A 19,576-nucleotide genomic window follows, 5' to 3' on the forward strand; every position below is an offset into this window, starting at 1 on the left:
GAGGATTCCAGTAGAGCGGGCAGTGCGTCGCAGAGCATCCATCAGACAGAACCCACAGGACTGCTCCCTCCCCTCTCCCCTCTCTCCCCACACTCGCTTTGATCGTCCTGCCCTAGTCAGCCCTCTATAGCTTCTCTACAGTGGAGTTCGCTCCCTGCCATGCAATACTAAAGTCTTTCCACTAGCCAGTGCAAGCGAAGGCTATCTTCAGGCCAACCAGGACTAAAGGCCTTGGGCCTCAATCCACCGGAACAAAAAACATTTGCGTTTTGGCTATCAGGCCGATAGCCCTACAGTATTGCCCTAAAACCCGCCCATAACATGCCGCCTTGGTGTAAAAGTCACCCATCCCGCCCATCATCACAAGCAAATGAGAAGTGCGGTTGAGGTATCATGTGATTAAGTCTGGATGCAAGGTACCCATGACCTACAGCAGGTGAGAATACATTTAGAGAAGGGATATAATGGAAACAAAAGTAGCTGTTTGTTTGCTGTTGTTAAACTTCGCTTTGTGGAACAGTTAACACTTGCGCAAAAGCGGATCGTTCATAACGTAAACACACTAGTCGGACACCTCTATTGCTGAAAACTATCAATACAATAAATAGCATAGAGGCATAGTTTGCTTTTAGATATCACGGGCTAATGTTAAAGCCTCAGTTATTTAAATAAGTAACCTAGCCTATGTTTAAAGCACACTGTGGGCTAGCATAACATACTAATCGTTCCATGCAATAAATTCGCTAAATTACCATCACATTCAGATTGAATAATCATGATAACATCCATACATATTCAGTTGAGCCAGCAGTGATTTGCACTAAAATATGTTGAGATTTGATCCACTTTGTGGATGATGATATGCAGTGTCTATAGCCTGCCTGTCATGTGACAAATTCACTTTAAGTTGTAATAGACTTGGTTGTAATGGAGTCTGGTAGTTCTACAACTCGAAATGTCTTTGTTTTTATGGCCATCAAAAGTATTACAAATCATGTTGGTTGTGCTCCCTACTTTAGTTTTGAACTAACTCGCCCGCATTTGAACCAATAGTGAAAACGCGGCTACTTTTAAGTCATCCACAAAACCCTGCCCTGGTTGTTACGACCCATCATGTATACAGTATATGTGATATAAGTGGAGCCACACTCATTTCCAATTATTCAAGTGGTAGGCTGAGTATCTCTTTTTGACTACTTATGGGACTAACTACACTCCTGGAAACCGCTGATCTGATATTGTGAATCCATATTATACCTGCACTGCTTACACCATGAACAAATGACCAACAAATTGTTAAAAATGTAACCTTTAATATAAAAAAACACCTTGCATATGCAATATTTTAATCTAAGTAAAATCAGTGTATTTGAAGTAAAAACTCTTGGGGCTATGGCTGTTTAGGTTGCTACTGCCACTTCTTTCATGTGAACTTTACCACTGCTGTAGCTAATGCTTGCTGGATTTAAACCTTTTCTAAAAAACTCTTAAAGACATAATTTGGTAACTGCATTTACACATTTACACAACGGCTATTTGGTCACACCTAGTATGAACGTATATGCATTATGAGAGTTGTATGAGGACCATGCTCTGGGCGATGAGGGTGCAGTGTTCCATGAAGTATATCCATCCCTACATTTATCTCATTCTCCACTCCATCAATCACTCTCTCTATCTATCCCTCTTCTCAGGGTCAAATACCTTCCCTCTTTCTACCACGTGCCCAGCGGAAGCCTATACGCCCCCATCTGCAAAGAGGCCAAGCGGAGTGCAATGATCTAGGGTTGCAGTTGAAAGCAAGGCAAAAGTCTAAATAGCCTGGACACACAAACAACATGCCTTGGGAACGAGGTGGGGTGGCGTGTTGGACGTGTTGAGGAAACCCAACAGTGAAACCCTCTACGGAGCTGGTACGAGATCGCAGTGGCCATTATGGTTGTGTTGCACAACTTGTCAAGGCCTTAGTCTGTTTGTTCAAGTTATTCACCAGTTTTCAAACATACAATCCTTTGTTTTGGATTTCTGAATGGTTAGGCGAAAGGAAACCATACAATTCAGTGAAGTCACTCATTAACGTGCAAAAAAAAAAAGAGAAAAGTAAACTAGGCTGTACACAGAGGCTATACACTAGTCTAGCTAGCTAATGTTAACTGTCATTATAGTACATTGCCACTGAAGTACAGTTCATCATTGATTTCACCACTACAGTTTACACTGAACATATGAATGCTTTATTGACACCTTAGGCTTATAATATGACTATTTGTGAAATTATAATACCATTACAAATGTTTTATGTTCCACACATAGATTAAATGAATTCATTCAGAGGTCAACATTTAGCCATCTGACCACAATGACTGAATACGGCCTAATACATTACGGCACACTTGGACTTTATTATGTCCAACTAGGATCAGGTTGGCAAATATTGGCCATATTCTTTTTCCGTAACTTCTTTCCTCTACCCTGGAACAAACAGCTAGCTGCAGTCAGTCTGTTCAGGCACTGAGCTTTGTAAAGCGCCTTGAGACAATGTTATTGTTTTGGCGCTATATAAATAAAATGTAATTGAAAGTATTACTAGTCTGTTTGATCTGTTTGATCAGTAGCATGGGAAGGCAGACCTCAAGATGAACCTTATTGATGCCTGATTGACATCATAATACATATTAGTTCAGAGACTAGCATATCACTTTCTGCAGTAAAAAATGACAGTATTTTTTTTTTGATGGACATGTCCTTGTCATATCTATAATCAATATTACTTTGAACTAATGGTGCCAGACATAACTAACCTACTAATCTTATTTGATTGAGTCACCAATGCATTGCCAACCTCCATTTTGTGGCTGCCTTGACACTGACTGTACTCTGAGAGTCAGGGATATTCACAAGCACTAAACAAACACACAACTTGGAAATAGAGTCAGATGGAACTCGTATTGGGATGAGGACAAGTTGCAGAACATTTTATAAGTAGCTGAAAGTTGGTTCCATTATCAAGCCTAATTAGATTAAAACCTCAATTGACCTATGGCTAAGCCCCGCCCCTCGAACGCAGACGAGCCAATGGCAGTTTAGTAACAACTGCACTCGGACATCTTGAGTTTTCAACTCCATAGAGTAGCATTAGAAACCGTGATTCTTCACTTGTTAATGGGGTTTGTTGTAATGTAAGTTGAACAAAAATGGTCAAACGATGTGCATGGGGTAGATACAAAACTTATACGAGGTATCATGAGAGGATAGGCAATGGGGTATATTTGATCCCATTTCCCAAACTAAAACAAGGCAGGGCCAAATGTCTCCGGTGGATTCAGTTGTGTGGCAGACCACACAGTCAACTCTACGTTCATTAGCTATCTGCCATACTCTTGTTAGGTTAGAATTTTCCTCTGCTAAAGCAATCAACTACGCCTACATGATCATAGGCATACTCATTATTCACATTGTCATTGACAGTACCGGCTTACTTTCACCACTGATGTTATACTAGGCTTAGGCAAGTTATCTCTGGCAAAAACGGTTAAAACTAGCTAACGTTAACGTTAGCTATTCATTAGGTGCGCTAGCGTAGCTATGTCAGTTATCGGACAGTTTGTTAAAAATCAGCCATTCTATTAAACAATCGATATGCACAAGTACACATACGTTTAATAATGAATTAACATGACAACGTGAACATTTGCCGATAACACACGCATGTTACCGGTTACGATAGCTAGCTAGACAGTTAGGACACGGTCCAAGGGCAGGTTAATGCTAGTTATAATAAACGTAGGTCTACATCTCAGTGCCTCTTCAGATTAGTTAAATTAACTGAAGGTAAATTAATTTAATCTTTCCCTGCGGTGCATGAACAATGCTGGTATTGGATGTATTTATCTGCAATCGTGATGACCGTGAGATGAGACTTCTCCCTCTTGCATAGTGATCTGTACAGTTTCGCCTCAAATTTAAGCTTGTTATCCACCATATCTAGTTTTAAATTTTATACATATCCCTCGATTGCATAATGAAGTCCCTTTTGAAGGCTTCTAGACAAAATCAGGTTCTGTTGTCTCCAAAAGTTGTCTAGAGCCTCTTAGGATATCGTTTTGACACTGATAGCTGCCATTGTAAACTCTAGTCAGCTCTGATAACTTGTCCGAGTTAGCAACAGTAACTAAGGGGGGCGGGGCTTAGCCATAGGTCAATTGCTCAGAGACTACCATCAAAACAACTATGCAAACAAATGACCTAAGGTAGTGGGGAGGCCCTTACTTAAATTCACTCTTCCCTAACTGGCCAGATCTGCCCAGGTCCAACATTTAGTTTTTGTTGCTAAAAACAGAAAGTGAATAATGGCCATAATGTATTCCAGTTCATATACCAGCAGACCTGTTCATCTGTGATACCATGAAACATCTGATTTATTTAAATTGTATGACTTTACACTGAAAAAAAATGTATTTAAGCGGATGTAAATGTTGCATAGTGAAATCTTATATTAACAACCGAATGTATGAATATATCTTGTTTGGAAAACACAGTGCATTTTTTCACTTTGAGGTACAGTGTGTGGCTTGTAGTGGCATCTTTTAGTAGAAATGAAACATAATATTCATAATTATTTTTTCACTAGTGTATAAGTTACCCGTCACTATGAAACGTGTTTTTGTTAGCTTAGAATGAGCCCTATGTATCTACATAGGGAGCATGTCCTCTTCCATGGAGTCAGCCATGTTTGGAACACCATTGTTTGGAACACCACCATGTTTGGAACACCAAAACAAAACATTGACTCGAGATAGGGCTTTTCGCGTTGTTATGGCATTTGACAGCCACTGTAGGTAGTTGCACACGCTAGAAGAAGGGCATTCAGCTGGTTGTAATTCGGCAATCTCACCACTAGATGCCACTTAGATAGATTTTTTTTTACGTATTTACGTAATCCCAGCCGATCTTCTTAGGCACACCCACACAAAAAAACAATGGTCTGGTTGTATTTACTCTGCTCCAGTATAATTGCAAAGTGTGAGGAGTGGCGTATTATTTTCCCATTACATCTTTTTGGCGCAGCCCTTAGCTATTTTAAGGCGATTTTATCGGAATTTTAGTTAGTGCGGTCTAGTCAGTTAATGCCCTTGAACTGTTGTTAAGGTGAGAGGGGATGTCACTGGAAAATAAAAAGCAATTGGAGTTGATTATACTTGAATACCAACAAAAAAACAAAAAAGTTGTTTATACAAACTGATCCAATAAATGTCAGTCAATCAAGCACGATATTTTTTTTATCAGCGTAGTATAGTGATCTATTCATAGTTTTCAGTCACGTGACTACAATAGGTAGCTGACGGGCAAAAAGAAAAGCGAAACAGCGGACAACTTCGAGCAGTGCCGCCTACTCAACTACGATCGCCACCAACCACAGACAATACCACTATAGCCAGACAGAGATATTTAGAAAAAAATCAAATGTTTGATCCATGTACTGCACCCGCTGACATTTGTATTTCTTTAACCTCGACGAAGTCCCTGCCAGAGCTCCAGTGTGGAGATATTTACATCTATCTAATAGAAAATCCATCCCCCTACACATCTCAAAAACTGAAAGCCTACAAAAGCAGATAGTTATTTAATTTTCAGAAGTGGATGGGTTCACAACGCTGTCGTCTGGAAGGTGAAAACAAAAAACATCTTCATAATCAGAGCAAAGATGAGTGCCATTTAATAGCTAGCTACCAGCTAGCGAGATACCTGCTGTTAGCTACGAGCTACCTGCTGTTAGCTAGCAGCCTTTAGCCTACCCAACGCTGTTCTTTATCATTTGACACAATTTTCTGGTTTAAACAAGTACGAACACCTGGTCTGGCGAATGACAACTTAAATTATCTTCCCATATATTTTCTACTGGCATTGTAGTATTACCAGTTGGATGACAAAATACACTAGCCTAGCCTACTTGCTTAGGTACTTGTCGCAATCTCAGAGAAGAAACTTTATTACTTGATCTATTCCTGTTTTAGGTAGTTATTCTGATAAATGAGGCGACCAGAACAGGGTGACTGCTTTTATTGCCAGCCCCAAAAGTATGGCTGCTTTACTGTGTGTCCGAGAAAAATTGACCCAGAAGACGTCTACAATCAACTGGTAGCAATGTGGGCGGGTTTTAAATGCGATAAAAACAAAATCCGGGCTTGTCTCCTCGCCGATTTGAACAGCCAAACGAGCAACAACTGTCTAGCATTTTACTACCTAAGTCAGACAATGTTAAAGCGGAGATATTAAATGATATTGAATGAAAGGTGGTCGGTTCCTGTATAAACTCCAGTGTTAAGACAGGTGTGGAATGTGTTTTTTGCCCTTCAGCTGGTCATTCTGACGTCACGTGAAAACTATGAATAGTATATTGAGTCTACTGATTGTACTACTGACTAACTGATTTTTGTACCACAGGGTTATTTTTGATAGATCTGTTGTCTTGACCATACAAACTGATGTATTTAAGGCAAAACAGATTTACATCAAAAAGGAGGACTGGAGGTACTTGTATAATAACTAATCTTTTTCAGCTTTAGTGGTCATATCTTACTCGAACAACCCAATACAATACTCAACAAAGCCTTAGTGAGCCTTTTATCCCATCTATAGGTTGTGGTGACATATGCTATTTTCCCAATAGTTCATGCAGCCTGGTTGTTGAACCATGCCTCTTCTCTGGAAACACAACACAGAGGAGGGCTGAGAGCTAGTGGCTTCAAATCCACCATCCCACATTTAATCAAGGGGAGGGTGGAGGTTGGATCTGATTTCACCTGGGGTTGGATGGCCCAGTCAAATGGATGTTAGGCTGGTCGTTCCAGCAGTGGCACAAGCACACCACACAGGCCCGTTTGTTTACAGTGTTTCAATCTCCATTGTCCATCTTTGATAGTGATGTGATGACAGGAGGAAAAGTAGAAGAGGTGTGGGCTGGTATGTAAAGGCCCCAAGCTATACACAAATCCCTACTGTACACTGGCAGGGCAGCAAGGCCGGGGGTTACCTGTGTGCTCCCTCAATGGCTTTTAAGCACTTTTTAACAAAGCCACAGTCTCATATAGCAGAGCTTTAGCAGGGTCATGGGGTTTTGGGTTCATCCAAAACAAACCAGAGCTCTTTAATTCACCTAGTACACAGTTCCCATAACCTTGTCTTCCCACCAGGTACGGAGACACTACTATGTTGCCATTTTTCACTAGCAAGCCTTAGCTCTGCAATTATTTGCTTTGGTTCGGATTGTGTTGAATATACATTTACAGCTAATGCAACACATGACACCTATATATGACAAATGATTTAAACAAAAAAAAAGGTTGATGGTAAGAAATGGTAAGAAAACAGATGGTTGTTGTAAGCAGACTGTTAGAAAACATTCTTAACCAACCATGAATGTCTTCTGCTTTTTGTCAATTCTTTAAGAGAGCTCGCAATACATATACATTAATATCAAACATGGTAAATGGTGCTATTGAACAGTTGCTGCCTGCACACAGGTATAGAGGCCTGAGAAATGGGTTCATTTGGGCCCAGGAGATTTTTCAACCAACACAACATAGATTGAATTTTCTTAAAATACTGGAACATTAGCATACACAATGCTAGGCTAGTCTAAGGGGCAAAAAGCGAACGCGAGCCAGCATTTAAGTTTCTGGGTGTGTGGTATATTCTAAGACTGATTAACACATACCTTCTGAGCCTACAAATCAGTCTCTCCTGCTTCAGATGTAACTTTAGCATCTTATCTGATCTGTCATTCCTCAAAATATAACATGACTTGTAGCACTCCTAAACTCAGACACAACTCTATTTCGGTTAGTGCAATATTTAATGGACATTCTTTTCTAGTAGCCTATCAGGTTAAAATCACTTGAACTATGTCCCAACCATACACCGCAAAAATGGTCCTCCCATTTATCATCTTGGTAAAAAGTAAAAATACGAGAATGTAGTCTAGACCAAATATCTCAGTGACAATTAGTCTATACATCAAAACAGCATCAACATTTCTTTTTAACCAAATATTTACGAACAGATACAAAATATGGTATTTGCAATTTCAACTGAATAAAGAGGAGAATATCAATATAGCCTTTAAGGTATAGATCATTATTTGCTCTAATTGATTATGTAACTATAATAATGTTGGGTTTTTGGGGGGGCACCCCCCCACAGGTATTTGCACCCCCTTAACAACTCAGCTAAGTGTACCCAGTGGCCCTGAAAAGAACAGAGGAAGAAGACTAGGACTAGTAAGATGCATAATGCATAATGAATGATGACTGGACTTATTATTTTGCTTTCTCAAATGTATTCTACATTTTATTTGGGCTAGTCTAGGGATTATCCACACAGAAACAAAGCAATAAACCATTTCAGCTACGGGTGGAACACGCCTCAACGACAGCATGTTATACCTACATTCAGTGCATAGGTAACAGTTAGCATAATACATTGTATAAGCAACTAGGCAACTTAATTTAAAAACTGTGCAAGGATTATGAACAGTTACAATACCCATTCAGCACTTTACAGGCAGAAGCCAGCATGCAAGAGCTGTGGTGCACATAAGCTGCTAGCTAGGATATTAGCATACTACTGGCATGACGCCACAAAAGAATCCCTTTGACAATGTTAAAAGGTGAATAAAACAGATAAACATAAATTCACCAGGTTACCTGCTATTCTGACAATCAACTATGACAACAAATGGCATGGTTAGTAAGCCCAAACCTGACAATAGCATACAATCATTTAGAAGGACAATTCAGTCTGTCTATGACAATTAAGTGGAAGTCCTTTAGCATGCAGACAAAGTGAGTAAGCCCTCACTAACAGAATTGACTTGATTAGCCCATACTGTGCCCAGAGCCTAAAGCCATTTTCCCACATTTTTTCTTTTGGTTTGTTCTTTTGATGAGACCTTTCCATTTTTCACAGTCAAAACAGACTGAAATGGACTATGCATTACTGTTGTCAGTGGCCTTTTTTGGCTGGTTCTCCTCACTTGATGAATCAAAAATATGTAACATCTCTAGTCATAATAACCATAATTAAAAGGACATACACGTTTCTATTTCAATGATCAATAATAAATTATTTAGCAAAAGGGCTTAAAGAGCTTGTTTACATGGCTAATATGTACATAGAGATGCCTGCAATGTCAGATAGACATGCCAGGGAACACAACCAGCCTCATCATCAAGCTAATAGTAGCATTAATAGACAGCCTAGGCTGCACCAAATTCAGGCATCTATGCAAAGCTTCTAAGCGGATACAAATTGACTAGTAAACTGAATTTTGTGTTTTGCTCAAGGAAATTAAACCAGGAAATCAGACAGACTAGGAAACGCACAAGGTTACGTTACAAGATAACCTTGTGACCACCTAAACAACTACTGCTGCTGCCCTGTTAATATATTTCCATTGTGATGTAATGCTAAGATAAGATATGGCTTGGGGTTCCATGTTGAACTAGGCTTCATAGCAGTATATACATACACTTCAAAAAGCTTATTAAGAACTTTGTCTTGCTAATCACGTAAACCTAGGGTTTCTGTTCACTAAAAATCAATCAACACTGTTCAAAACTTGATCAAGCTGAAGTAAGAATTGACGCAGTTATTGGGCTTAACCACAATGACAATACAAACAGACCACACCTAGTAACCCTCACAATGGATTCAAGACATAAGTGACAAGTAATCTAAGTGGGTCCTCTAAATATTAACAATATCACTGTCACTATGCTCTGAAATAAGAGGGATTATATTAAAGATTAAACAACTATGGTTACATTCACAGTAAACTGCTTAGGCCTATATGTTACTCAACAGCATGCAGTCCTGTCCTAAAATGGTGGCAGCCTCAGCACAGATACTCCATTACAAACTGGTATGCTGGCAAAGAGAGTGCCTGTGTTATGACCTATCTTTTTGTGATTTGATTACCACCCTTCATCACCAAATGTTGCCAAAATGTTCTTGCCTTTACTAACTGCAGTGGGAAATGGGAATCTCACATTGGTCCCCATTGTCACTCTCCTAATGAAGGTAGCTGTACTACCTGACGGCTTTACAGATGAATGGGTCTACAAACATTGACAACCTACAAGTTATGTGCAGTATCAGTGGAATACACTGTGTAAGTGTTGTTACAGCAGACTGAAATCTCTGTAATCCATGACACAGATGATCAGTTTTATCTGTTTTTAACACAATCATCTTCTGAGAGTTACCCATAAGATGAAACAGATTCCCCCCACAGCCCCCCAACCAAGGCTGTCTACACACACAATGCCATCACCACCACCACTTTCAGAAATTGCAGCTGTTCTCTACCACTCTACCAACCCCACACCGTCTGGACAGGAGACCCGGTCACCGTAGGAACTTACCAGCCGTGTGCAAATGCCCCCAACCAGCAGCCTAGGGTGACAAGGGAGGGAGGGGGGGGAAGGGGGGAAAGCAAAATGGGGAGAAGGGAGAAATACTTTTTTGTGAGCTTTACATATGCAATAACTACAATTATGCATTTGTGGTTGGTCATTGAGGTGAGTAAACGAACACGGCGTCCATGTTTTATTTGACAGTTAATATAAATGGAAGTGGTGAAAAATTACAAGACATAAGAATCAAGAAGGGAGCGGCCATTTTGTTCAGCGATGTATCATCTTGTCCCTCTAATGTCAACAACTTATCACTCAAAATACTATAGGTTTAAATAACTTAATATAATCCTTGATTTGCACATAATTCTTCAACACAGAGTGAGAGAAGAATATCTTACACACAACTGGTCACCTACTTTCCCATCATAACTTAAGGGTGATCCTAATCAAAAGGCAAAAATAAAACTGCTTCTTCATGTTCCTCATAATTACTTTTCTCTGACTAATAGAAACTGTGGGCTCTTCCATTAAATAGTTTCTGGCTAACCTACACATATTTCAATATCATTAGTCTGACTAAGAATAACTAACTTTTTAACCAAAAGAAAATATAGGGTATGCTTAAACTATCCATTAGAGAAACCTCTTCTGCTGGCTGGCTGGTTGGCTGAATCCCCCCATATGGTTGACCACGTTTTCAGCAAAAAATTGATTACATCACTACTAGACAACCCCTGCAATGTAAGCCAGTTGCGTGAACTTCTAAAACACCTTACTGCAATAGCCCAAATTGATACATAGTCTGAAATTAATCAATCAATAAACGTTCTGTCAAACCGACAAACTCGGCACAAGAAATGGCTTACCTGATAGACGACTTCACCTAAATGACTATCAAAACAACACATAAATCTAACAATTACTAACTTACTCCTTACGTACCAGTTTTTTCAACCCACATCAACATCGACTTAATCTGACAATATAAATGCGAATACACACCTGAAATAAAACATTCTTAAAACTTTAACGTTATGTTAGCCAGGTTGTCGTCAACATGAAAATACGACATAATCATCAAGGCCATTTTTGGGCCTGCAAAACATCCACGGTTTCGGTCATCTGCACTGATCTTCATACAATTTGAAAACAGACGACTGGATGGGTTGTTTCACCAAGTTATTATAGCTCAAATACGAAACAAGTGTAACAGTAAAAACGCTAAATAGTGTACAAGTGTATCTTACTTTCGCGGAGAGGCCTTCGTCTGACGTACTTAGCTGGCTAACTCACAGACACCGGTCTCAATTTCGTACAGTGGAACGGACGATTACTTAGCGGCACGTTTCATTCCTAAGGCAAATGCGGGTTTAGGTGTAACTTTAAATATCTTTTGCACCACTTAATATATTACAAGAAGAAAAACTAATGTCGGCCAAATATGCGCAAATGCGTAGCAAACATTTCCTATGCGGTCACTAAGTGGTCATGTAATGCTAACAGTAGCTAGGTTTATGGCTAACACAAGACTAAACTCAGTGATGTCAAAACAGTCAACACATAATGTCTGGCTAGCAAGCTAACGTACACTATCGGTAACCCAATAGGCAATCACCTTCCAAATTCTATACAATGACAACACTAACGTTAGCAAGCAATGCAGTGAAACTACTAATGTTAGCTAGTATATTTTTATTACCAAGATAGCTCAGCATAAACAGCTAACGTTCGCTAGCTGACAAGCTAACCAACTTAATTTAATCTAAAGGGTAGGAAGGAATGTGTTGTGCACTTCTAAGTGAAAAGCGCTACCAATGCTACTCACTATTGTCGTGAAAAATCGAGTTTATAAGTAAGGGGTTTCAGAGAGTGGATAACTTACTGTTCACTATCATGTCCTGTGTGAGGTTCCTTAATAACATCAACTAACGTTAAGGCTTGTCGACGTGTATAGACGCAGGGCTTACCAAACTACGTAAACAAATGCTTTGCTTGTTTGACCAAATGAGGTCCCAATGATTTGGCTAAGCAGTTGGCTAACAGAGCTGTGTTAGCATAGCTGGCAGTCTGTACATCAACACAGCCATCTATACCAGACTGCGAACTGCAACTAGGAGCAAAGGCTAGCAAATTAACGTTAGCTGTCGATTTCCATATATTTGTTGATCTACAGACAACTCCGCTGATAGTCTGAGGAAGATATGACAGAAAAGTGAATTTGACAGTAGAGAAATCGGAGTGCTTTTTTTTGTACAATAATAAATCTCTCTCCAAACACCTTATGAACGAGTCATGGCCAGACACTGACAATTCTTCAGCAGCTCTTCGATTAACATATTTAGCTAGCTAGCAACTGGGCTAAATGCTTAGCTTGCTAACTTAGACAACTAACGTTAGCAAGCTACCCATTGAAAACACGTCTTCTTTTGACAATACATATTTGCATTAAAACACTACCATCGACGAAATACATAACGCAAAACCAATAACATTTACCTAGAGTGGTACCCTGTGTCTATCATACAAATCACCAGGCAATCGTGAAACGAAATGGCCTCTGAACCTTCTTTAGTGCTTGCATCACAGACACAAAAAAACAGGAAAGCAGGAACAGGATTCGAGAGATGACAATTGGAAACCATTTTTTTCGCTAGACGGCTCGTCGTTCTTAACAAACGTTCTCAAGAGAACTATTAATGTAATGGATTGAGATGTTCCTGTATGTTATGCTGGTAAAAATTCATTGTTACCTATATCTTCCAGTATTGTTGCTGTTACACAGTGCTGCAGCTTCACTCTCTCAGCTTTACCTTCATCAGCTGAGGGACCTGCAACTGCAATGTACGTCCGCTCAAGCCTGCCACATTCGTCCGCTAGGGACTATTTTAAAAACAAAACCTGCGCATTTCTTTTCACATTAACACAGATACCACAAGTTCTTTAGAAATACATTCAAATCAAAGTATTATATCTCATACAGTTAGTCATTACATTTGACTTGATAATACTGATCGTTTACTTCACTGAATATATCAATGCGCCAGGTCGTGACCCCTTAATCTTCACCATTTCAAGCTTTTCGTAAATATATATATATCAAACCATATTAATATATAATTAGATCATAATTCATTTAAACGCAGATTCCCACCAAAGACTAAAAATCATTAGATGTCACACAAAGCGAATCCTTTGATCAAAACGCTGTCCTGTTCGTTGTCATAGCAACGGAGTAGCGTCTCAACATGGCGTCTCTACTTGGCAGTACAGTGTTTGAAATAATTGGGCAGGGACGGGCTCCTTCAAAAGATTTTTTCCAACTTGTCATAACGAAAACTGAGGTAAATAACAACTTTTGAAGATTATATATCCGATTTAATGGTTTCCTAAATTTGACGCTAAAAGCAGCATCTGTGGTGTTTATGAATCTGTTAGGCTATGATAGCATAGCTGGCTAACTCGTAATTCAATTATTTGAATTATAAGCGACAGGTAGCTAAATAAGACGTACCATCATTGGTGTCTTTATTCACCAACTCTATCGGGAAATAGTTTGTATTGGCAGATTAGAACTTCTCCTGGATACCCATGACAGCATTGAAAAGTAATGTTAAATGAAAATGTAAAGATAGCTAGCGAGTTGCCATTGTCTGGTGTTAACGTTAGCCATCAAACCACGATGTATCAGGACCTTGACGTAACTCAACGTGCAGTTGACCAGCAACCTCGAATAACATTACATCAGTTTCCTAGTTAGAAACCTAGTTTTCTGGGATTTTACGCATAACCCACTGTGTCCACTACGAAGGAAGAGTTGACGTTAGCCAAGTCGGCGTGCTTAGCTAGAACAGCTTGTTCCTAAATTTGCCATAGATAACGTTAACGTCTACTCTGGGTAATTGAATAGCTGGCAGACAACCATCAAATTCATGTCCAAACTGATAGCTTGGTATGTAAGGATAGCTTGCTAGCTATGTACTTTTACGTTAACTGTAACTTAGCGTTGCTGTGTTGATACGATACAAGTCAACTGTTAAATCAGCAAAGTTAGCCAACAGATCATTTCTAAATGAATCGGGTTCACCAATACTGCGAATAAGTAACGTTAGCCTAACCAGCCTCACCCTCGTCATGATTCCCCTATTCCTTGCCAAAGCGGTACATAGCTAACGTTACCCCAATATTCTGCTGTCAAAAAGACAGTTACACCGAACGATGACTTGATATTAAAGTAAATAACGTTGGTTACGTTATAATACACTCCACAACTAACCGGCCAAATTATCCATGAAGTTAAACCCTGTCATCTCTCGAAATTCTGAAGTTACGTCTTTAGAACTCAACAAAACAGCAAAAGAAGCTAGCGTGTCAATTAGCAAAGGCTCTGAAATACTGACATTATCTAAGGCAGCTAAGTTAGCTAGCTAGGTGGCTATAATGGTAGCTAAGCTAGGTGAGTTATGCCACACATCTAGTAAAACAGACTTTCTTGACGAAATTTGTGTCAAAAGGACACTTTCATGATACCACGACTTCGCTGGTCTTGGTCATATATCGACAACTAACTATTGAAGACATGGGAAGGTACATACATGACGTTGACGATTTCAGGGTCAGCTCACTCAGAGTTTGTCAACTTACAATTTTGTCTGTCGAGGTTGCTGTGTTTTCTTGTCAAAGTATCTATTCACGCATGGGCCCAGCAGGTCAAGAATCTTCTCAGTTAAAGAGCAGTTGACAGGTGGTTTCTTTCATCGTTCTCGTGACTTCTGTTACGTTAACGTTGGTGATGTGCGAGTGCTGACTTGCTGCCTCACCAAGTTATCAGCCATGGATGACGCTCGAGCAACGTTCGGCCTGTTGACGCTTTAGGGCAGTGGTGGTGTGTCTGCATAGCTTACACGATAGTCTGGCCTCTACATTTTATTGTTTGTAGATATTTCACCATGTGAATCAGTGAAAATATACCATAGAATATTACTTTAATTGTACGCACTGTATAGGTTTAACCAGCCTATCCAGTCACCACCACACAGAATTGGCCATATTTTATCTTTGCATTCAATGTGTGCATGCTGACACATTGTTTGAGGCGTTTGGTGTGGATCTGTTGACGATTTATAGGGACTGTCAATAATCTGACACAGAACAGACACAAAGTACGCAGTGATATTGGGGAACACTAATACAATTTAAAAATCCCATCAGTCAGAGTTACATCATCAATACTAGTCCAGAAGCATATTCATATTTGGCGACTTAAACTACTTACTTCACCTTGAACAAATCCAGAATCATATTAATTAACTAAAAGTACTTACCTCACATTTATCAGGAGCCTATGTTTTATCTCTTGAGTGAGCCCTGATCTATGTTTTGTTTTTACTGTTTTGGTTCAGGTCAGGCTTGGGGTGATACTTTTGACTGTTCATTTTGCATTCTGTTGAAAGAACCAAGAGGACATTATCTAACTTGATAAAGAACAAAATGAAGTTTAACCATTCAGTCAATTGTAATCCAATTATAAGTGTTTTTAATTGTATGCTTCTCTAGTGAAGACCTTAACTTTGTAATCTAATTATGTCTTTAAATGTCATCAGTTAACTTTCAATGTTGTCACAGATACATGCTAAACCCCTAATAGTGGTTCTTTAACCTATTTATATGGATATGCATGAGATACATCCCAAACTCTGAAACTCCTGGTTTTATGCCAGAGCTCAAAGGTGCTCTTTGCTGTGTTGCCACAGGTAATATGGAGGTCGTGGAAAATCTCCTTGCGGACCGAGTTCCGGGGTGCAGCACCGGGAGAGATGAAGGAATCCTACAATGACTTCTTACATGACGCAGGACTGCAAAGTAAGATTTCCAGGAGTCCCCAAGATTGGCCTGGTCACCAGACTGTAAACAGGCCGACAAATCATTTAACCTACACTAACTAGACATTGTTTACATTGGGGATACAATTTTGACTGGCTGTTTTCAGAAAAGTCTGACAGGAATCTAGAGTATAATTTCAAAAAAGGTTTTTAACCGGGTGTGTTTCATCTCCTTAAATGCCCTACATGTTAGCTTTTAAGTGGTCTACAATTCAAGAATTGGAAACCTTATCTTAAATCACATCAGGTCAGTGTAGATATTTTCCCACAAACAAAATGGGACCCAGAACTAGGCATAGCTTTAGAGAGTAGCAGCATTTAAAGGTTCCCCTCGCAGTTTGACACCTGACAGGGTCTCCGTCTTTAGACCAGGTGGGTGTGGTGTTTGGCCTACAAACCCTTGAGCACTGTAAGGCCTTGTGCAAGGGGCACTACAACTACTTGGAGCGACTGCCCAACCAGCTGTTGCTCCGTATCCTCTTCTACCTCAGCTTCAGGGATATCGGTCGTCTATCACAGACCTCCAAGAGGTTCTGGAAGGTAAGGTCCATCTTGTGTTAGGGCACGTTTAGGGTATTTGGTTGAACAACAGATGTGTATGTGTGAGCTTAGAAGATTAATTGATTCCACTTTCTTCTAAGTTTAAATGTGTGTGACTGCTACAATAGGGAGAAAGACATGGAGAAAAAGAATGATAACCAAACTGCCATTGCAACTAAGCCACACCTGGCAGATGTCCTCCTTTCTGAATAATACTAGCATTAGCATAGCATAGCAACAGTGTGGTGGCAGTAAATCTCTCAAATATCACCACTGCCCTGAATCATTAACAGATTATTTTATTTAATAACACATTGCAAGCACGTATTTATCTACACTGCCCATAATGCAGTGCGCCCAGTCTTTCCAGTACCAGGTTTTCAGCTACCAGTTGAGCTTTGTCTACCATGTGAATGATTGTGTGTGTATGTGTTCTCTCTACTATGTCTGCCTTTCTGATCTGTTTGGTGACACTGGTCTCCAGTGAGTTATATCCTTCGTGTGAATGTGCACAGGTCTGCATTTACACATCTACCATTACAACCATACACTTGGACAGTTTCCCATCATGTATTGTGATTTAACATTCACATGAATGTGTGTGTGTGTGTGTGTGTGTGTGTGTGTGTGTGTGTGTGTGTGTGTGTGTGTGTGTGTGTGCACGCATCTGTGTGTATGTCTCAGCTCTCTAACTCCTCTGAGCTGTGGGAACAGACTGTGCGTGTGCGCTGTGACGAGCTGACGCCAGACATGGAGGTGCTGGCCAACGCCATGGGCTGGAGGAAGATCTTCTTCACCTTCTTCCATGACCAGCAGCGTGGCTCCAAAGCAGGCCCGGCCACAGACGCCGTGCCCTCTGCCACAGCCCTGGCCCAAGCCTCTGCTACCAAAGCACCTGAGTGAACTCAATGTCAGGGTCACACTGCAAACAATCACCTTTTAATAAGCACTTTTTGATAAGCATTTTTTGTTCTTGGATGAATTTTATTTTATGTATTTATGATTTTGTGATGAATTTAGTGTGAATGTTCAATCATTTTTTATACTGTTGATTTATGTTTGAAGTGCCAAGTGCTGCTGATGGTGAAAACCTTTCTGCTGCTTTTGTACTCCAGTTGAAGAAGTTTACAATTTTTGTGGTTCTACTCCATGAATAATAAAAAAAAAGAGTGTATGAATGAATGTGTTTTCTTTTCCTCTAAGATTTCACTCTTTGTACTTTTTTCCCTTGAACTTGTGGTGAGTTTATGGTGACGTGGTGGCTAGCCAATGGACTAAAATGGGAGCACTTTTTCTAATAGAAACAGCTTGCTAGAAGCCCACAAAGAGGAGGACTTTTTGGGGGGAACCACCTACGCACATGGCTATTTCTTGACATTAACATCTAAAACGACAAATGGACACATAGATGTAACAATTTCATTATTTCAGATGACCAGTACAGTAATATACTTCTGTACTCATCTTTACAATACTACAGTGCAATAATATAAAATAGTATAGTATAATTATTTGTTTTATACAATTTTATAATATTTTTGACCTACACAGCTAAGGTGTGTTCTCCATGTCATTTCTGTCTTATGCTGGCCACTAGGGGGTGGTGTGCTGTGAGATCAGTCATAACCTCAGCAGGGCTGCTGGTTATCAAGTTCACATCTGACTTCTGAATCTGATTAAGTTATGAGATGTGTGTGAGTTATCCTGTGATAACACTTATTTGTTGACATGCCTCTGCAAAAGGGACAAACATTTCTACACAGTGCTTAAAAATTAGACCGCTGGTGACGTGCTGATATTTGACATCTGGTTGAGAATCATTTAAAGTCAATGTCAAACACTGCATTGCACAACAAAATGTACTGGGAATTCTCATGTCTTCCACCATTAACACATGTTATGGTCATGCATTTGCCACTTTAAATGATACATGTTTTGATGCAACAAAGTGAAACACAACCATGGAAATAGAGTAATGAGTCACACATTCAATGTAAACCATTGTTTGTTGTGTCTTTTTGAAAGTTTCAATGTTTATTACCAGCTTGCAAGTAAGGACCCAGCTCTCAGGCAGAGTGAGTCCCAGACTAAAAAACACACAGCCTTTATACTATTCAGTGATGACGTGACTCATGTTTCAGTGGAAAGTTACTGTTGGGCGGTGAGGCCTGTAAGAATAAGACAACACCTGGATAGCAGAGTTACTGAAGGACATACATTATGTAGCTTTCAAAAACCCGAAGGGGGTTTTAGACCCAGACAGGGAAGGAAAGGGAGGAGAAGCACCTGCGCCACACAGACCATCTTATCTTTCAACCACGGAATGTTCCAGAGCAGAACAAAATATTCTTTCAGTAAGAGTGCTGGTAAACAAAGAACTTAGAAAACTCTGCATATATATTGGTTATGCACAATTAACTCTTTAATTTTAATTCACAATTACATTAGTGTTTATTTGAGTATCTCTTCTCAATTACATAATTCACTGGAGGTGTGTAGCGTACAGTGGCCTTGATTCATCTTTTCTGGTAATAATTGGAGCATGACTACCACCTAGTGGACGCAGACCAATATGGGTCTTGAAACGAATGCGTCGCTATTTGAAAAGCAGCCAGCAGAGGGCGAAGATGGGCATTGAACAGAGTTTTACAGAGGACATTGGATGTCTGCAAATATGTGCAAAAAGCACTTGCCATTTCAAAACATTTTGGGTTAATTAAATATGTATCAACAGCCCAC

At 39.8% G+C, this 19,576-nt stretch overlaps 2 protein-coding genes across 14 annotated transcripts in view; one reads left to right on the forward strand and one right to left on the reverse strand.

Annotated features, from left to right (window-relative positions):
* trip12 (thyroid hormone receptor interactor 12) overlaps window positions 1–15,195 on the reverse strand; it is a 52,147-nt gene extending 36,952 nt beyond the window's left edge. For 3 of the 9 annotated variants that reach the window (XM_031573797.2, XM_031573796.2, XM_031573792.2), the window contains exons 1-2: window positions 12,301–13,380; window positions 10,425–10,455 (exon numbers count right to left, since the gene is read on the reverse strand). The gene's annotated coding sequence lies outside the window, so the exon portion shown is untranslated. Of the gene's footprint in view, window positions 1–10,424; window positions 10,456–12,300; window positions 13,381–15,059 lie in introns of those variants that run through there. The other 6 variants (XM_042708728.1, XM_031573793.2, XM_042708729.1 and 3 more) reach the window with 6 other exon arrangements.
* fbxo36a (F-box protein 36a) lies at window positions 13,459–18,015 on the forward strand. 5 transcript variants are annotated; one of them, XM_012830484.3, is made up of 4 exons: window positions 13,459–13,759; window positions 16,169–16,277; window positions 16,665–16,837; window positions 17,522–18,015. In XM_012830484.3, the coding sequence occupies exons 1-4, from the start codon at window positions 13,664–13,666 to the stop codon at window positions 17,738–17,740; spliced, it is 597 nt and encodes a 198-aa protein (XP_012685938.1). In that variant the 5' UTR covers window positions 13,459–13,663; the 3' UTR covers window positions 17,741–18,015. The 5 variants fall into 5 exon arrangements, with proteins under 5 accessions (XP_012685938.1, XP_042564664.1, XP_031429665.1 ...); XM_042708730.1 differs by lacking the exon at window positions 13,459–13,759 and adding an exon at window positions 14,206–14,367; XM_031573805.2 differs by lacking the exon at window positions 13,459–13,759 and adding an exon at window positions 14,544–15,002.
* Window positions 18,016–19,576: the final 1,561 nt, after the last annotated feature.

This window comes from Clupea harengus, chromosome 9, assembly GCF_900700415.2.
Source record: "Clupea harengus chromosome 9, Ch_v2.0.2, whole genome shotgun sequence".
NCBI classification, from domain to species: Eukaryota; Metazoa; Chordata; class Actinopteri; order Clupeiformes; family Clupeidae; genus Clupea; species Clupea harengus.

Coding starts and splice junctions, on each gene's coding strand:
- fbxo36a (XM_012830484.3), top strand. CDS start 13,664: ATGGCGTCTCTACTTGGCAGTACAGTGTTTGAAATAATTGGGCAGGGA. Junction 16,278..16,664: donor ACATGACGCAGGACTGCAAA/GTAAGATTTCCA, acceptor CTCCGTCTTTAG/ACCAGGTGGGTGTGGTGTTT. Junction 16,838..17,521: donor CCTCCAAGAGGTTCTGGAAG/GTAAGGTCCATC, acceptor TGTATGTCTCAG/CTCTCTAACTCCTCTGAGCT.